At 57.6% G+C, this 17,608-nt stretch overlaps 1 protein-coding gene and 1 pseudogene across 3 annotated transcripts; both read left to right on the forward strand.

The window, feature by feature from the left end:
* The first annotated feature begins 275 nt into the window (after window positions 1–275).
* On the forward strand, window positions 276–1,787 carry LOC139002703 (F-box only protein 31 pseudogene; annotated as a pseudogene).
* Window positions 1,788–4,499: 2,712 nt separating this feature from the next.
* Window positions 4,500–14,506, forward strand: POFUT2 (protein O-fucosyltransferase 2). 3 transcript variants are annotated; one of them, XM_070407061.1, is made up of 9 exons: window positions 4,500–4,641; window positions 5,884–6,134; window positions 8,522–8,666; window positions 9,252–9,362; window positions 10,017–10,083; window positions 10,241–10,366; window positions 11,721–11,901; window positions 12,137–12,260; window positions 13,202–14,506. In XM_070407061.1, exons 1-9 carry the CDS (start codon window positions 4,511–4,513, stop codon window positions 13,353–13,355), a joined length of 1,290 nt encoding a protein of 429 aa, XP_070263162.1. In that variant the 5' UTR covers window positions 4,500–4,510; the 3' UTR covers window positions 13,356–14,506. The 3 variants fall into 3 exon arrangements, with proteins under 3 accessions (XP_070263162.1, XP_070263163.1, XP_070263164.1); XM_070407062.1 differs by lacking the exon at window positions 9,252–9,362; XM_070407063.1 differs by lacking the exon at window positions 8,522–8,666 and having other exon boundaries at window positions 9,314–9,362.
* Window positions 14,507–17,608: the final 3,102 nt, after the last annotated feature.

Consider the following 17,608-nt stretch of genomic DNA (forward strand, 5'->3'; position numbering starts at 1 on the left):
CGTGCACCTATGGATGAGGACAGTGGGGGCGGGTGGGGTGGGAACCGGGTGGAGGGGAGCTATAGGGGGAAAAAAGAGGAACAACTGTGATAATCTGAACAATAAAGATTTAATTTAAAAAAAAAGAAAAAAAATAAAGTCCTACAATTGGCTCCTCTCTGAGGGGGCGTGGCTAGGCCCTGGGGGCGTGGTTGGACTCTAGGGCGGTAAGATCCAGCTTAAAGCCTGGCTGAGGCTCACTAGCACACGCTGTGGTGGCTGTTACCAGTGGAGGCATGGAGGAGCGCGCTTGCCTCTGCGGCCTGGGCTCTTCGCCGGGATGTCGGTGTCGTCAGAAGAGCCAGCGCCCAGCTGAGACAGCAGTGGCCAAGGGCAAGCGGTGTCATCACAAGCGCCAGCGCCCAGCTGAGAAAGCAGGGGCCCACGGCAAGCAGGCCCAGGCAGAAAAGCACGTGGAGGGGGACGCGGCTGCGCGGTGCTGTGCGGGGAGTGGAGGAATCGCGAGCCCCATGCCGCCCCCACACTGCTCACTGCAGGACCTGCCGGTGGAATTGCTGGTGGAGATCTTCGCCTGCGTTCCCGGCACCGACCTGCCCAGCCTGGCCCAGGCCTGCACCAAATTCTACCACATCCTGCACATCGACAGCATCTGGAGTCGGCGCTGCCGCGAGGAGTTTGGCGTTCGTGAAAACTTGCAGAACCTGGAGATGATCGGTATGTCTTATCGAGAAGTCTATGCGAAGCTGTTCCCATACAGAAACATTTTGGGATTGTGGCAGCTAGATACTGAGCACTATAGAACACTAGTGAATGTCCTGGTGGACGGTTTATGCATTACTGGTTGGAAATACAGGCCTTCCCTTAACCCCCAAGTGAGTGGCCCCATACATTTCAAGCCCTCGTTCAGAATTCGCCTGAGGAAGAGGAAATCAGCCAAGGTGCAGTGCATGGAAGGCCTCGACAGCAGGCCCCACAACCGCCACATGCAGATTGGGAAGGACAGGTTCACGACCCAGTGCAAGAACACATACCACGGAAGGGATTTACCAAGGCGGCTTAGGGAAGAACGGGGGCGGGTGCTGGAGGACAGACAGCGGTATAACTGGCTGACCTACCGCCGCCTCTACCTCCCGCCGAGCCACCCGGACGACCTCATCAGGCCAGGCCTCTTCCAATACTACTACGATGCCTTCCACCTAAAGATCTCCATGCTCAGCTTCCATGGGAAGTATGCCAGGGTCACCAAGATCACGGGCGTCTCCAAGAAAACTTTGGAGATCCACCTCATGCGCCGCATCCAGCTGCGAGATGGCGAGATCTTCCGCAACTTCAACGAGCTCTCCCGCGTGGTCCAGGAGATTGATGAGCAGGTGATCCAGGAGCAGCAGCAGCAGCAGCAACAAGAAGACGGGACTGAGGAAAGCGAGGGCCATGGCTGGCAGAGCCCTGCCCAGCCCAGCGTGGGAGAGTCCGGGGCTGCAGCTTCGGAGGAGCAGCCTGTTCCGTTTGTTCTGCCTATGGGCGTGCGCTCAATAGACCACAACTACCCCGCAACCTGCAGGATGTGTTTCTATGGCGTGGACACTGTTACCTTGACTGGCTTCGCCTACCCCAGGCGCTTCCCTGGAGTCTTCATCCTGTTCGATGAGAACCACTTCGGGTTCATCTGGCTGGAGTTGAAATACTTCTTCCTGTACAGCAGAGTCCAGAACACCTTCCAGAATGTGGAGGCACCGTCCCTGCAGGCTTTCCTGGAGATGCTCAAGAACATTCAGTGCATGCCCTAACCCAGGGGTGAGCAAACTTTTTGACTCGCGGGCCACAATGGGTTCTTAAACTGGACCGGAGGGCCGGAACAAAAGCATGGATGGAGTGTTTGTGTGAACTAATATGAATTAAAAGTAAACATCATTACATAAAAAGGTACGGTCTTTTTTTTTTTTTTTTTTAGTTTTATTCATTTCAAACGGGCCAGATCCAGCCCGTGGGCCGTAGTTTGCCCTCGGCTGCCCTAACCGGTTTGGCTCAGTGGATAGAGCATCAGCCTGTGGCCTGAAGGGTCCCAGGTTTGATTCCAGTCAGGGGCATGTACCTTGGTTGCTGGCACATCCCCAGTGGGGGGTGTGCAGGACGCAGCTGATCAATGTTTCTCTCTCATTGATGTTTCTAACTCTCTATTCCTCTCCCTTCCTCTCTGTAAAAAATCAATAAAAATATATTTACAAACAAACAAATAAAACCTAGGACCCTTCACTCTACAGGCTGACACTCTATCCACTGAACAAAACCGGCTAGGGCATTATTCTCAATGTATTTAAAGGAGAAACAATGCCTGGTCACTGATCTTTAAAACCAGGTTTAAAGTTTGATTTGAGTCTCCCAACACAGTTAAACAGCTGTAAAGTAATATCCACATGCATTTTATAAAAGTAACAAAATTCCGTTATCATTTGAAAAGGCACTTTTACATAAATCACCTAACATTTACATGAATCACCACAAACATTTACATAAATCACCACAAAAATATTTATACTCAAGTAGCATCTACATAATAGCAGATTTAAAAAATGCTCAATAGTACAGCCCTGCTTGCAACACTAACATGTCATCTGGTCTGAGCAGCCAGTGGCACAGGTATCCTGAGTGTATGGAGCGGCTTCAGGGTCAAGCCTCAGGCTTACCTGTGGCAGGGCCACAACAAGTCCCAGCCTGGAGGGCAGAGCTCTCCTACCACAACTAAGCCTGTCTTGTAGCCCTCCCTCATTCCCTCCTAAGTAGCTAATGTGCTGTGGGACGTGCAGCAAGTGTTGTCAAACGAGAACATTTGTATACATGTTAATCTACTCCTATTTTAATCAGACTATAAAATAAAGCATAAGCTTGCAGGCTGGGTGTTTTGTGTCCTCAACCAGGCATGGGAGGTCCACTAAGCCCCAGCTGTATTCTCTTGTCTGTCTTTTCTTCAATTCTTCACTGCCCCTCCTCAGGTTCACCCTTGGCCATGCTGGTGAGGCACACCTGAAGTCTGCAAGTTTTTTTTTTTTCTGATAAACACCAGGGATGAATCCAATCTTTACTCAATAACCCCACTCCTACCCATCACTCCCCACCTCCCAACACCCACTCCTCCCCCCGGGCTGACTGCTACAGCTGTTTGGGTGAAGCAGGATCAGGGAGGCCCCATGCAGAAGCTAATTCCCAGTGGATGGCTTGTGCTGGGCTCTCTTCCCTGACCTCAGGAGTAGAGCATGAGACCGAGGGGGAAGAATGCTGGGGGCTTCTACTGGAGGGAAAAGAAGGAAACACCCATTTATTGAGCTCTTCCTCTAAGCCAGGCCCAGTGCCAAGCCCTCAACATGCACCATCTCCTTGGATCTGACAAGCATCCACTAAGCTGGGTGAGCACCATGGTCCTCATTTTGCAGGGGAACTGAGCTTCTTGCCTAAGGTCCCCCTACCCAAAAGCACCAGCCCCTGAAACCTCAGCTTGGAGTCTTCACTTGGGTGCCCTTTGATTAGGGTCACTGTGAAGGGTTAATTTTATGTGTCAACTTGACAGCGCTAAGGGTTGCCCAGGTAGCTGGTAAAACAATACTGGGTGTGAATGGATGGGGCTAGCTTTTGATTCAGTCGATGAGTAAGGAGATCTTACAGTGCTGGTGGGCTTCCTCCAAATTCTGGGGGAACAAGAGGAATAGAAAGAGGAAAGAAGAATGAATTGTGTCTTCTTCGGCTGAGATGTCCATCTTCCACACACACTCACACACGTCTTGGATTTCAGAGAGGAAGAGACAGGGATAATAGAAACATCAGTGATGAGAATCACTCTTCAGATGCCTTTTGCAACACAGCATGTGCCTTGACAGAGCACAGAACCGTGACCTCCTGGTTCATAGTTGAAGCTCACCCACTGAGCCTTGCCAGCCAGGTGTGCGATGGCTATGTATACCTGCCCGTGAACATTAGAGTTCCTGGTTCTCAGCGCTTCAAACTCCTGGATTTCCACCGGCTGCCCTTTATTCTCAGGCCTTTGGCTTCTGAGTGGGGGTTACTCCATGGGCTCCCTGGTTCTCAGACCTCCAGATTTAGACTGAGTTATACCATTGGCTTTACTGGTTCTCCAGTTTGTAAAGCACAGATAATATGAGCCTAGTCCTATAAATGTCTTACATACGTCCATGTAGACCCTATTGGTTAGTCCGGAGAACGCAGCCTAATACAGGGATCTAGCACAGGCAGTACCTCACCCCCGCCCCGTCCCGCGCTGTCCCATTTCCCGCGCTGACCCCCCGCTGTCCCCCGGCTCAAGGCCCGGAACTCCGCCGCGGGACCCGGCTGCCGCGCGCGTTACACCCTGGAGACGTCCGGGCTCGGCAGGATGCACCACACACGTGCGGGGCGGGGCGCGCGGCGTTGCCGTGGTTACAGACGACGCGCCCCGGCGACTAGCGGGCGCGCGCTTCCTGGGCGGGACTTGGCCGCCGGAAGTGCGTGGCCGTCCGAGGCCATGGCGGCGCTTGGCGTCATCTGCATGCTGCTCGGGACAGCGGCCGGCCCGTTCGCCAGCGCCTCGAGCGAGGAGTTCTGGGTCAGCCAGTCGCCCGCCCACCTGGTGTCGGACAGAGCGAGATTCAGACGGTAAACGCGTGGCCGGGTGTCGGCGTGGCTCCCTGGTGGCGGCGGGCGCGGGGCGGGGAGGGGACGCGAGCCGGGGTGGCCCGAGGCGGATGCGACCCCGGACACGCCTGGAGGGCTGGCTGTGCTCAGCGTGGAGGGCAGGCTCGGGACCTGTGAGCTGATGCGGGTTCCTGCCCGAGTTTCCTGGAGCCCCAGACTCGGAGGTTCGAACGGGACGGTTCTAGGAAGCGCAGCTTTGTTTATGTGCGCGGGGCCTTCAGTCTCCATCCAGATGCTGATGTTCACGTCTCGGGCCTGAGAAATGAGGGTCCGTGCAGGTCATCTTCGAACCAAGTAGACCTGTGCGGGGTGAGAGGCGCAGAGGTGGCAGATGGGCCAAGCCCTGGGCGACGCACAGTCCGTCTGTAGTAACGGGACCTGTGGGAACACAACGTGGAGAAGGGGGATGAGGATGGGGGACTGTTGCCATAGACGCGCAGGGCGCGGGCCTGGGCCTTCGTAGCAGATGGGGTCGCTTTGGAGAGGGCAGGGGTTCTCAAAGTGTGTCCAGGGACCCCTGGACATACCATTTCAGTAGTAATACCGGAGTGAGGGTATTTGCCTTTTCACTCTCTTTCTACCACTGGTTTACCTCGTGTGTGTCTCCCCCCCACCCCAACCCCGCTCCAGACCACCTGTGATATCACAACACATTGAATGCAGCAGCAGATGGAAAAATTGACAAACATTGCCACTCTTCTCACCAATTATTTTTGTTTTGAAAAAATATATACTTACTTTTTATTGGAAAAGGTTAATAATATGTAGTGGATGTATTCCTTTAAAGTGAATTAACGCATGCTTTTTAATGTTCTTGCATTCACTTTTAATGCAGGAATTATTTATAGATTCAACCCACATAAACAACAGCCTTCTGGGGTCCGCGGTAATTACCGACAGTGTAAAATGGGCCGGAGGCTAAAAAGTTTGAAAACCACGGGAGGACTGATTCTCGGGTTCTGGTCGCCGAGGCGCCGAGGCGGCCGGCTTAGTTGTCAGTCATTGCCAGTTGTTAAGCACATGGTGCTCCGACGTGCGGGCACTGTAAGTCTTCGTTCAGACGGTCAGATGCTGGCTCCACCTCAGACTAGAAGCTATTGAATGCATCAGGGTGGGTGATCACCTGTGGCTCTCGGATGCCTCCGGGTTTTCTGTCCAGAGCCCTCCACACTGAAGTACCGCTGTCCTGCTCCCCCCTGCCAGGTATCTTCTGTATGACGTCAACCCCCCGGAGGGTTTCAACCTCCGCAGGGATGTCTACATTCGCATGGCCTCCCTCCTGAAGATCCTGATGAAGTCTGAGGAGTGGGTGATGGTGCTGCCCCCCTGGGGCCGCCTCTACCACTGGCAGAGCCCGGACATTCACCAGGTCCGGATTCCCTGGTCCGACTTCTTTGATCTTGAAAGTCTCAATAAAAACATCCCCGTCATGGAATACGAAGACTTCATTGCAGGTGAGGCGGTGGTTCTGGTGTGGACGGCAGGCCAGGCCCGCGGGCTGTCTCATTGGGCCTGTGGTTGTACGTAGTAGCCTTTGCTCGGTGGAGGGGCCCTGTGTCCTTCCCTTTCCCACACGACCAGTGACCTTGGTTTTGCCTTAATTTTTCTAGGGAAGTAGGTCTGAAGTGTTATGAGCTCTGTGCCTCCTCGCCTCTGACAGCCTGGGAGCCAGGGAAGTGCAGTTAGAGAGCCGCTGCCACGGAGGCCGGGGCTGTCCTAGCTCCTCTCAGCTCCGTGCGGAAGAGGCCATTTTACCAAAACACCACGTGTGTGTGGCGCTGACCTCGCGATGTCCACCGCAGTGCTGGTGAAACTCGTGACGATGCGTCATTTATTTAGTCCTGCTTGAAGATTTTCTTAGAGTAAAGGTATTTAGAGCTTACTGTTGCTTTGTTTAGAAGACATAAACTTAACATATCAGTGACCTGTCTTTTCTGCTTCCCTAGAGAGGCCTAGGAGAGCCAGTCACACTCTTTAAGCCACTGATACACTAGCATTAATGATGAGTCATGGTCTTTAAGCCCCTGATATACTGTACCATTAATGATGAGTCACGGTCTTTAAGCTGCTGATACTTGTAACAGTTACTGGTGGGCCCTGCTCTGTGACGTTGCTTGATTTCCTACTCTGCAGGGATCTGGACAGCTTAGAATCGGGGCTCACACTGAGGATGGTGGCTTGCACATCTTCATTTTTCAAGTTCTATGAACGCTGCAGGCCTGGAACGACATAGTGTCTTCTCAGAAGAGGCAAACTCTGAGACTTACAAAGCATTCTTGGAACTCTCCCTCCCCCTGCCTAAGAGGGGAGATGTAGCGGGGTGCTTAGTCCGACTTGACTTAGCCTGGTTCTGAACCCGGGCTGCGGAGCTTCCCAGAGAACCTGCCCTTCGCCTTCCTGCAGGGTGGGGTGTGGGTTTCCTGACAGACGGACACAGGGCCGGGTCTGGGCCTTGGCCATTGGAATTGTGCTTAATGACTGGGAACTGCAGGTGTGTGGGGACAGGAGACAGGAGTCCTCCCTGCTGCTGTCCAGGCCCCTTCCCTGGACCTAAAGCCACCAGGGGAAGGGAAGATGGAGTGCCCTGGTGAGGCGCTTGGCTTTGCCTCCACCCTATCCGACGAGCTGACTCTGCTCAGCTGTTTCCTCCCCTACAAAAGGAGACAGACTCGGGGGCCCATCCTAGGATGGAGTTCTGGGGGGGTGCGGTAGAGCACCTGGCCACGTACCAGCCTCTCGGTATTGTATCACGGTCCCTCACTGTGAGAGGAGCCCTGGAGCTCAGCGTCAGGTGCCCCGCCATGCAGGTGTCAGTGCCCCAGTGAGACAACTCGGACAAGACACCGGAATGTCACTTGCTGTGGCTCTCTTGTCACTGGCTCATTCCCTTCATCTTCGAACAAATCTTTGACCACCACAGATGTGGCGGACACACCTGGGTGTAGGTGGGAGCAGTGGGTGGGGACACATGCCCCTGCTCTCCTGGAGCTCCTGTGGGGAATGGGGAGCAGAAAATAAAGAATGTAAATGAAGCTGCCTGGGCTGGGTGGCTCGGTGGTTGGAGCATTATCTGTGCACCCAAAGGTTGTGGGTTCAGTTCCTGGTCAGGGTACATACCTAGGTTGTGGATTCGGTCCCCATTCAGGGTGGGGCAGGGCGTGTACGGTTGGCAACTGATGGATGTTTCTCACATTGATTCCCTCCCTCCCCCTGCCCCCTCTTCCTCTTTCTAAAATGAATAAAAACATATTCTCAAGTGAGGATTTTTAAGAAAGAATATAAATAAGCCCTTGGAACCGGCAGTGTTTGAGGTGGTGAAGGTGCGTGGAGAAAGGAAAGCTGGAAGGGTCCACAGTGTTGGAGGGGCAGGTGGCCAAGGCCCTGAAGGGCGTCCGAGGGATGTGGTTTGAATGGCTCACAGGGGTCAAGAGCAAGCCCTGGGCGATGGCTATTCAGAGACCCCTGGGAGGGAGACGCTGATGACTGGAGGCACAGTGGGAGGCCAGCCCCAGGGGGAGCCCCCGGAGGGGAGGGTGAAGGAGTGAGTGGGCCTGTGGCCGGCAGGAGGCCAGCCCTACCTCAGGGAGGTGGGTACAGGGAGGAAGAGAAGAGGGTGGAGCAAGCCCAGGTGCTGTAAGAGGCCAGGGTGATGAGGCCTGGACAGCTCCACCACCCCCAGCCCACCCAGCCCTCCAGGGACCCGGTGCCCCGATGCCATTCGTTCTGTCAGAAGCCCCACTTTTGAGGCCGCCTTCAGTCCTTGGAAAGAAAGGGCCCTGGAGTGATAATCCTCTGTCGGTGCTTTGGCGACGATTTACTGTCAGTTCCCGGTCTCTTCCAGAGAACGGTGGGCCCTTCATTGACCAGATTTATGTCCTGCAAAGTTACGCGGAAGGGTGGAAAGAGGGCCCCTGGGAGGAGAAGGTTGACGAGCGGCCCTGCCTCGATCCGCCGCTGTACTCGCAGGACAAGCACGAGTACTACAGGTACGACTGCGAGCCTCTGCCTGTGACGGCTGAGGTCATCCCAGCATCTGGAGCGCACGTGGGGCCACGTGACCACACTCCCCGTGCAGCCAGCCTCCGGGTCCCCTGCCCACAGATGCCTCAGGTCACCTGGATTCCCCACATCGTTTATGGCGCTAGAACCAGGTTCTGGGAGTGGTCTTGTCGCCCCAGTCCTAAGTGGCCCTCGGAAGACCTCCGCCCCATCGGCCCCCAGGCGGGTGCCCGGGCGGAGTGACAGGGCAGCTCTAGAGGAGTGTCGTAGGCACTGTGACCGTCAGCGCAGCCGCTGAAGCCTGAGGGGTCACTTCCATCAGGTTCCCCCTGGAGGGCCCTGCTCTCCCGGCCTTACGCCCCGATTCCTGAAAAGAGCTCCAGCGGTCTCACCAAGTCAGAGAAACGCACGGTTTCTCTAGAAATCCTTCCCACAGCATCACTCCCTTGAACAGGGACCTCCATTGAGAGTTCCTGGGCTTATTGAGGCTCAGGTGTGCGTGCGCATCCAGGTGGTACTGACTGCCTCTGGGGAACAAACAGCTGAGGGGTCCTGTGGCTCTTCTTTTCCAGGGGATGGTTTTGGGGTTATGAAGAAACAAGGGGGCTAAACGTTTCCTGTCTGTCTGTTCAAGGATCGGCTTCTGTCATTGCACCTATGCTTTTGAAAAACACGCCAGCACGGTAGGTGCCTGCACCGTCCTGGGTTAGTGAACGAGAGTGTGCATGTGCATGTTCACGTGTGAATGTGTGTGACGGCGTGCATGTATGCACATGCATGAGCACATGTGAGGGTAAATACATGTGTGAATGAGCACATACGAATGTGTATGTGCACATGTGCACTGTGTCCTGGTGGCATTGGAATGCCTCCTGGCTGTGGCCTGTGTGGGGTTGCTGGAAAGTTAGACCTGGCCTCCGCCCCCACACTCACTCCGCAGCGAGGCAGGGCGGCCATGGGATCCAGGAGGAGGCTTCGTGTCCCTGGGGAAAGGCCAGGGAAGGGCCCCAGAGCTGGCTCAGCGGCACCCACACCCTGGGCTCTGCGGCGGGCAGTCTGGTCCCCTTGGAGCTACTGCTGCTCGCACCGTTAGTCACCGGGGGCTTGGTGACACCGGTGCATTAGCTAGGACAGGCGGGACTCCGTGGACGCCTAGAACCGCCCAGAAATGACCCCTCTCAGGAGCATGGTGTTAGAGGGCAGCAGTACGTGCCCGCGTGCACCCTAGTGCCCTCTCAGAGCTCGTCCCCGTGCCTCCTGGCCCTGGAGGCTGCCCTGTGGAGCACGTCGGTAAACGTGTTTAAAGTTAAGCTCTCTTTCCTGTTGTTTAAAAACAGGTCCGTGATGTTAGACAGAGCGGAGAACCTCCTCCACGACCACTACGGGGGAAAGGAGTACTGGGATGTGAGTGCTGCCTGCGGGCCTTGCTGCATGTTCTCTGTCGCTTTAAGTCGTTTCGTTTTGAGCATCTAAGACCGTGGTGGTCGGGGTCGGGGCTGAGCTGGGCACCCGCCTGGGGGCCGAGGGGCGGAGCGCTCAGCTGCCCGGTCTGCACCCCCAGACGCGGCGGAGCATGGTGTTCGCCAGGCACCTGCGTGCCGTGGGCGACGAGTTCAGAAGTAAATATCTCAATTCCACCAACGAGGCCGACAGGATCCCCGACGAGGAGGACTGGACCAAGCTGAAGGTAGTTTCTGTCTCTCTCTTAATTAGAGGAAATGTAAGTCATCTCTTGAGATGTGTAATGACAAACCCTTAATTTACAGCAGGGAGTGGCAAGATTGTCCCCTTCACTGTCGCCCCCTTAGCGCAGTCCTCGCTCATTACTGTAACGACCACGGGTGCTGGTCATCAGGACGCTCCCCCTACCCCCACATGTGCACGCTTGGTCCTGGTGCAAACCTAGGGAAATTGCTGGGACAGTTTCTCTTCAGTGAAATGGACGGGAAATGACGCAGGTTCTAGACCAGGGGTCCTCAAACTTTTTAAACAGGGGGCCAGTTCACTGTCCCTCAGACCGTTGGAGGGCCGACTATAGTTTAAAAAAAAAACTATGAACAAATTCCTATGCACACTGCACATATCTTATTTTGAAGTAAAAAAACAAAACGGGAACAAATACAATATTTGTATTTGCATGTGGCCCTCGGGCCGTAGTTTGAGGACCCCTGTTCTAGACGGTTGCGGTTAGAGTAGAGTAAAATCAGGTCACAGATATGCAAGCAGACGGTAAAAGATGACCAGTTACGTTCAGTGGTGTCTTTATAATACAAGAGCAATAAAGGAAAAATAGCAAAATTCGTCCAACCGCACAGAAGCACCACGGACGCGTTCGGTCCAGCACCATCCCTTTACACACTTCCTTTTCCGAAAGGCTGGGTTTTCCTATAATTTAATTTTAAGAAATGTTATGTTGCTTTTTCACATTGACATAGTTTTTAAGTATAATGAAGTTCTTTGACCTTTCACTGTGGTTTTTAAGAGCAAACTATTTCATAGGCAGGAAGACAGTTACACCTGCTTATTCTCTTACGACACATGTGGCTATTTTAGAATGGAATGGCATAGGTATGTGGGTAGTCTTTACTGGAAAAATACAGTGTTAAGTGGAAGGCTTTTTTTTTTAATTTTTAAAAATGTTTTTATTGATTTGAGAGAGGAAGGGAGAAGGATAGAGAAATAGAAACATCGATCTGCTGCCGGCTGCCTCCTGCCTCCTGCACACCCCCTACTGGGGATCGAGCCCACAACCAGGGCATGTGCCCTGACTGGGAATCAACTGGTGACCTCTTGGTTCACGGGCCAGCACTCAACCGCTGAGCCACACCAGCTGGGCGGGAGGTTTTTATTTTCAATTAATGTGTATGTTTCATTTACCTGTTTTCTTGCACTGAGATCAGAGGGTACGGTAATTAGTCACTCCAGGGCCTTAGCAAACATCCTGTCCGCCTGAGGGTCCCTCAGACAGACACACGGTGCGGGACACTGTCCCCTCCGCCGCCCCAGCTCCCAGGCCCGCCCAGCATGTCCCGCCTCTGCAGGTGGAGCTGGGCTCCTCGCTGGGGGGCCCCTACCTCGCCGTGCACCTGCGGAGGAAGGATTTCATCTGGGGCCACCGGGAGGACGTGCCCAGCCTGGAAGGAGCCGTGAAGAAGATACGCAGCCTCATGAAGACACACGGGCTGGACAAAGTGTTTGTGGCCACAGACGCTGTGAGGAAGGGTAGGCAGCCCTGGCTCTGTCGTCCTCGCCCCCGTTGTGTCTGGGCAGACCCACATGCATGCTGACCCTCGGCTGTGCTGCTGGGAGGGCGACCTGAGTTTTGTGGTGGTGTCCTCTCCGCCCTCTGCGAGCTCCTGGAGCATCCGCGTGTCACAGAGCGTGCGTGTAATCCTGGTAGGCAGACACCAGTGGCAGCTCAGATCCCCATTCAACGGCCGCGTCTTTCAATTTGCAGAATATGAGGAGCTGAAGAGACTGTTACCCGAGATGGTGAGGTTTGAGCCCACATGGGAGGAGCTGGAGCTCTACAAAGACGGAGGCGTGGCCATCATCGACCAGTGGGTCTGCGCGCATGCCAGGTGCGTGAGTGACCAGGTTCATGAGTCTCCACAGTCACAAGAGAGAGTTCTGCGTGCCATGGGTCACTGCCCAGCCCCCCCCCCCCCCCCCGGAAGTCCCTGTCACCGGCACTGCCTAGGCTGCTCTCAGGTACTCATCTCATTCCTGTGGCCCGGGCTGTTCTGTCGTGATTGCTTCCCTCGCCCTCTCCTCTAGCTGCAGGAGGGTGAGTGTGGGGCAGCTTCATTCCCAGACCTGCCCCGCCTGCCGGCCAGGAGCAGCCCCGGCCTGGGACTGTCCTGGGGGAGGCAGCCGCGCAGGGTGGGTCCTGGGCCTCCCTGTGGACTCCTCTGAGGACCCTGTGCCCGCTGGCACTGGGGGAAGGCCAGAAAGAACTTCTGGAGTAAAATGGCAAGTAGCAGTGGAGCAGCTTATCTCCTTCTGCGCCAGGATTCTCGGGCTCCTGGGTGGAGGCCCTGTTTGGTTCTGATGGGTCAGCATGTGCATCTGCCCTCGTGTGTGCCGCGCGCTCCCCCGGGTGAGGGCCCTTTTCCTCCGCTGAGCCGGGGGGCGGGGAGCAGGCTCAGCCCCAGTGGCGGGGATGGCGGTGGGCTGGGGCTGAGAGACAGCCTGCAGCTCGGCCGCCACCCCGGGTTCTGAGTGAGGGCCTGCCAGCTCTGTCCCCTCCGCCCCCAGAGTCTGTGGAGATTGTAGGTGAGTACTACGAGGCCGGCCTCCCGTAGCCACACCTGGCCGACGTTGGCAGGGCAGACCTCTGGTGCGGTTGTGCCCAGACTGTCATCCAGGGGGCTGGCGGCTGCAGGCGATTGCTCCCCACCACCCTGGCCGTGGGGACAGCCTCAGGGGCCCGGGGCCTCAGGCCGGGCCGGTGTCTGGGGGGTTGTGCTTGCGACTGGTGAGTTCCATGCATGACTCTGGTGACCCCTCTGTTGCTTTGCAGGTTCTTCATCGGCACCTCTGTCTCCACGTTCTCTTTTCGGATTCACGAGGAAAGGGAGATCCTGGGGTTGGACCCCAAGACTACATACAACCGGTTCTGTGGGGACTTGGAGAGAGCGTGCGAGCAGCCCACGCACTGGAAGGTTGTGTACTAAGCTGGCACTCGGAGGCCCGTGCCCCGCACCCATTGTACCCGCGGTGGACTCGGGGCTTCCCCTAACGTCACATGTCGCTGTGGCGTTGCTCCTGCCCTTGGCTGGTGGCTAGACAGGCAAACGTCATGTCTCGGGGTCTTAGGCCCGATGAGGCCACACACACATGCACAGCCCATGGCCACATGAGCACAGCGGGAGCTGTGCTGTGCCTGGAGCTGTCCCTGTTCCTGTGTCTTCTAGCTTTCGCTGCCCATGCAAAGGCACTGCCACTGGGGGCTCTGGTGGTCTTTTCTGTCAGGATCTGAAGCCGTGTGTCAGCCACAGCAGGGCCCGCGGCATGCTTTCCTCGGCCGTCCTTGGTGGGCTTCTCCAGGGAGTCGGCAGGCGTGGGCGAGCAGCTCCCGTCTTGGGGGCTGCAGAGCTGGCCAGGCCCTGGGGCTTGGTGTGATTTGAGTCTGTGGGTCAGTCATTGTAACTCACTGTTGCCCCCAAAGCACAGTATAGTTCTGCCCTTCGCCTTGAGCGAGACCTGCGAGCTGGAGGGAGGTGAACGGCTGCCTGCAGGGCGGATGGGAGGGGCCTGTGACTGGTCGCTCTCCCCCCGTCAGGGCCGGGAAGTTGCACGCAGGTCTTGAGCGACTTGGCCTGTGCAAGTGGAGAGAAACGTCCGCACCCCACGCCCAGCTGCTGCCTCTGCACCTGTGGTTGTCACTCAACCCCCGACCTGTGTGGGGAGGGGCCTAGCAGGCCAGCTGTCCTCGGCTGTCCTTCTCCAGGGGCCCTTTCTGAGGCCTCGGAACTGCTACCCGGAGCTGGGGCTGGGGGGAGCCCCCGGGCAGGTGTGTCGGCTGTGGAACACTGCCAGGGGGCCCGCCCTGTCCCCTCTGTAACTGGGAACCCTGACCTCAGGGACACCTGGGTGAACGGCCGTGGGCACGAGTGTGGGCACAGGGCCCTTCTGCTGAGCCGGCAGCCAGGACATGGGGTCGAGGCCACGGCCTCCATTCTCCGGCTCCTTCCCAGGCTTCGGAATTCTGTGAACACGCAGGGCCCATGGTGTCAGCTGTGGAGGCTGAAGTGATGATATATTTATTCTATTCCATTTGTACATTCACACGTTATTAATAAAATAAATGTTCTAGAAAGCAGAATCCTAGAAACAGCGCCTTTTCTACGCTGGAGCATCCTTTAGGCTGGGAGCTGTACGAAGCAGTGTGGGCTGTGGTCACCCCTTTTTAAGGGAAAATAGTGCTTTGTCGTCGTGGGTGTGCCGTCACCGTGCGGTGCTGCGGGAGAGCATGTGCCAGCGGGAGTGGGTGAGCCGTGTGCAGAGGGCGCCCACCTCCTGTCCATGGTGCCACCTGCTGCCCAGCTCGTGAGAGAAAACTCCACTGTTGGAGCGACTGAGAACGCCAGCCTCAAGCCTGCGGAGGCAGCAGCGTCGTCCTGGGTCTGCATCCTGGTGGAAAGAGCAGCGAGAAATCCCACCTTAGAGGGCGGGAGACACGTGGGGAAAACAGTGGGAGGGGAGCTCCGGACCCAGGGCAGAGTTCCCCGAGGACCTGGGACATACCTCCCTCCATGGCCCAGCGCACTGGCCATGGTTACCCACCTGGCATCAAGTCCTGGGACCACAGGCAGCTTCGCTGGTGTGTGAGGGGCAGTCGGTGCCGCTGGACGGGGCCATCAGGGCGCGCAGGCACTGCTCCCTGGGGCGGGACTGCTTGGGTGACTTTACCTGGGACGTGGCACCTTATGGCATCGGCCTGCCGAGCTCTGAAAGCCCGGCCGCCTCCAGGGCCTGTCCCAGCAGGCCATCTTCCCTGGAGGGGAGGGGAGGAAGTGGTCCTTTGTGAATAGCGACAGTGTTTGCTTCCTGTGGCTGCAGCCCGTGCCAGGCGGTCTGGCTGCGAGGCCCTGCTCTTGGGAAGTGTTTGGAGTGTGTGTGTGTGTGTGGAGGGGTGTCCTCTATGCAGGGCCGCCAGAGGATGGGCTGTTGGGGGACAAACCTTACCGTCTTGACCTTGAGCCAGAGGGACCTCCAAGGAGTCCCACGGGACTGGTATCCACGGGGTCATGGTGGGCTCTCCCAGGTGGAGGCCGCTGGGCCCTGGGCTGCGTGAAGCTTCTGATGGACAGGCCTGGGGACACGGGCCCGGCCCCGCTCTCTCTCACCTGGGGACACGGCCCCTCTCACCTGGGGACAGGGGCCCAGCCCTGCTCTCTCTCACCTGGGGACACGGGCCCCTCTCACCTGGGGACAGGGGCCCAGCCCTGCTCTCTCTCACCTGGGGACACGGGCCCCTCTCACCTGGGGACAGGGGCCCAGCCCTGCTCTCTCTCACCTGGGACACAGGCCCGGCCCTGCTCTCTCTCACCTGGGCCTTGCTGTCACACCAGTGGATTCTCCCCGAGGTGGGTGGGGCTCCTGCTGTGACCACTGTGCCCTCTGGGCTTGCTGGGGCTTCAGGCCCTGAATAGAGCTGTCATTTCAGGTGGGAGCCTCGGCCCAGAGGGAGGGCTGAGTAGGGCTGCACAGCCCTCCGAGTGGGTTGCCCTGTCAGTGTCAGCCCCTTTCTCTTCCTCCAAACAAGGGAGCCCCCAGGAGCCCCTCACTGCCATGCAGACAGACGGCCTTGGGCCTGGCCAGCGGCGCCGTCTCGCTTGCTCATACTGCGCCTTGTCCTCTGTCCTGGGCGGGGAGGTGGGCACCACAGCCAGATCCGAACCCGGGCTCCGCAGCCTGAGGGTGACCGAGGCCACTCCCAAGAAGCGGAGTTTGGGCCACACGCGGAGGCGCATGGGAGAAACCACAGAGCGGGCAGAGGAGGGCCCCCACCCAAAAGGAGGGACAGAGGGTCCCCAGAGAGGGCTGCGCAGCGCCCGGCAGTCAGCAGACGGCCTGCGGGTTCAGTAACCCGGTTTTCTGGCCCCGGGGGTGCGCAGCCTCATCACAGCGCACTGCTGGCTCCCAGGCCATCTGTTCCCGCGGCCGCCTCATCGCTCCTCGCGGCCACATTAGCTGACTAATGAAGGCTGATGCTGCAGGAAATGGCCCGTGGCACATTAAATCTCTCATTTCGATGAAGAGGCCTTTTTAGGACAAACCGGGGCCGCTTCATGTCCCTCACGGCTGGGCCCTGGGCAGCCATGGCCGCCTTCGTGCCCAGGGGACAAGTACGCGACCACCGCAGTGCTGTCAGCACTGTGCCCTGTGTGGCCGAGAGCCCCTGACAGCCTCGGCCCATCGCTGGGAGGAGGCGATGAGCCCGCACGCGTCCGGCAGCCTGTAGAGCAGGCACCCCGTCACCTCGCTGACAGGCTGGACCAGGGTCCGGGGCTCGAGTCCCACCCCCACCCCCCCCCCGCCCTCCTGGCCCTCAGCTTCAGGGACCAACAAGCACAGGAGCGAGGCAGTGTCAGCAACATGACGCGAAGTCAGAGAAGGACCAGGAAGCCTCTGGAGACAGAGGTTTGTAGAACGAGTGACGTTTCGCTGCCAGGACGAGAGGGGACTGGAAGGGCATCCCAGTGAGGAGGTGGCCGTTTGTGGGGGACGGGCCATGCCCAGAGAGGAGGGTGGCCCTGGAGAGGACGGCCAGGCCGTTGGTGGTCGGCTGTGAGCACGGGGGCTGGGCTGGAAGGCCAGACGTGAGGGGAGGCCTCTGAGCCAGCTGCCCACACCTGAGGTGCCCACTGAACAGTCCTGGGGACCCTGGGACACAGGCTGAGCCCAGAGAGGTTAAGGGGAACCCCAGAGGCCCCACCGCAGAGAAGTGTGAGTCCCGGAGGCCGCAGGAGCCTGGCAGCTCTGGTCCCCGCAGGCCAAGCCCTGGCTTTCCCGTGCAGCCTGTCCTGCGTGGGAGCCCCCGCCTTGGTCTCAGGCCCCTCTGTTGACTGAGCAGGCCCAGCATGGGGGTGGCAGGTATCAGAAGAGGGGCTCCCCCGGGTCCCTGCGCTGAGGGTGGAACCTGGAGCTTTAAGCAGCCCGGGGTCTGTAGGTCGGAAGTCCTTGTCGATGTCCCTGTGGCTCTCCCATCCTCCAGGCCAACGAGGACTCATGGGCCCCCATACGTGGCCTCTCCACTTCCCCTCCTGCCTCTGGGTTCAGGGACCCGCGTGATTCCACGGGGCCCACCACGAGACCCCCGGTCAGGACAGCCTATTTGAGGTCAGGTGCTTGGTGACCTAATGACCCCTGCTCTGTCCTTTTTGCCGTGTAGGTAACGCATTCACAGGCACCTCCCCCTGGG

This window comes from Myotis yumanensis, unplaced genomic scaffold (genome assembly GCF_028538775.1).
Source record: "Myotis yumanensis isolate MYYU_CA2020_CCGP unplaced genomic scaffold, mMyoYum1.0.hap1 SCAF_2, whole genome shotgun sequence".
Lineage (NCBI taxonomy): Eukaryota > Metazoa > Chordata > Mammalia > Chiroptera > Vespertilionidae > Myotis > Myotis yumanensis.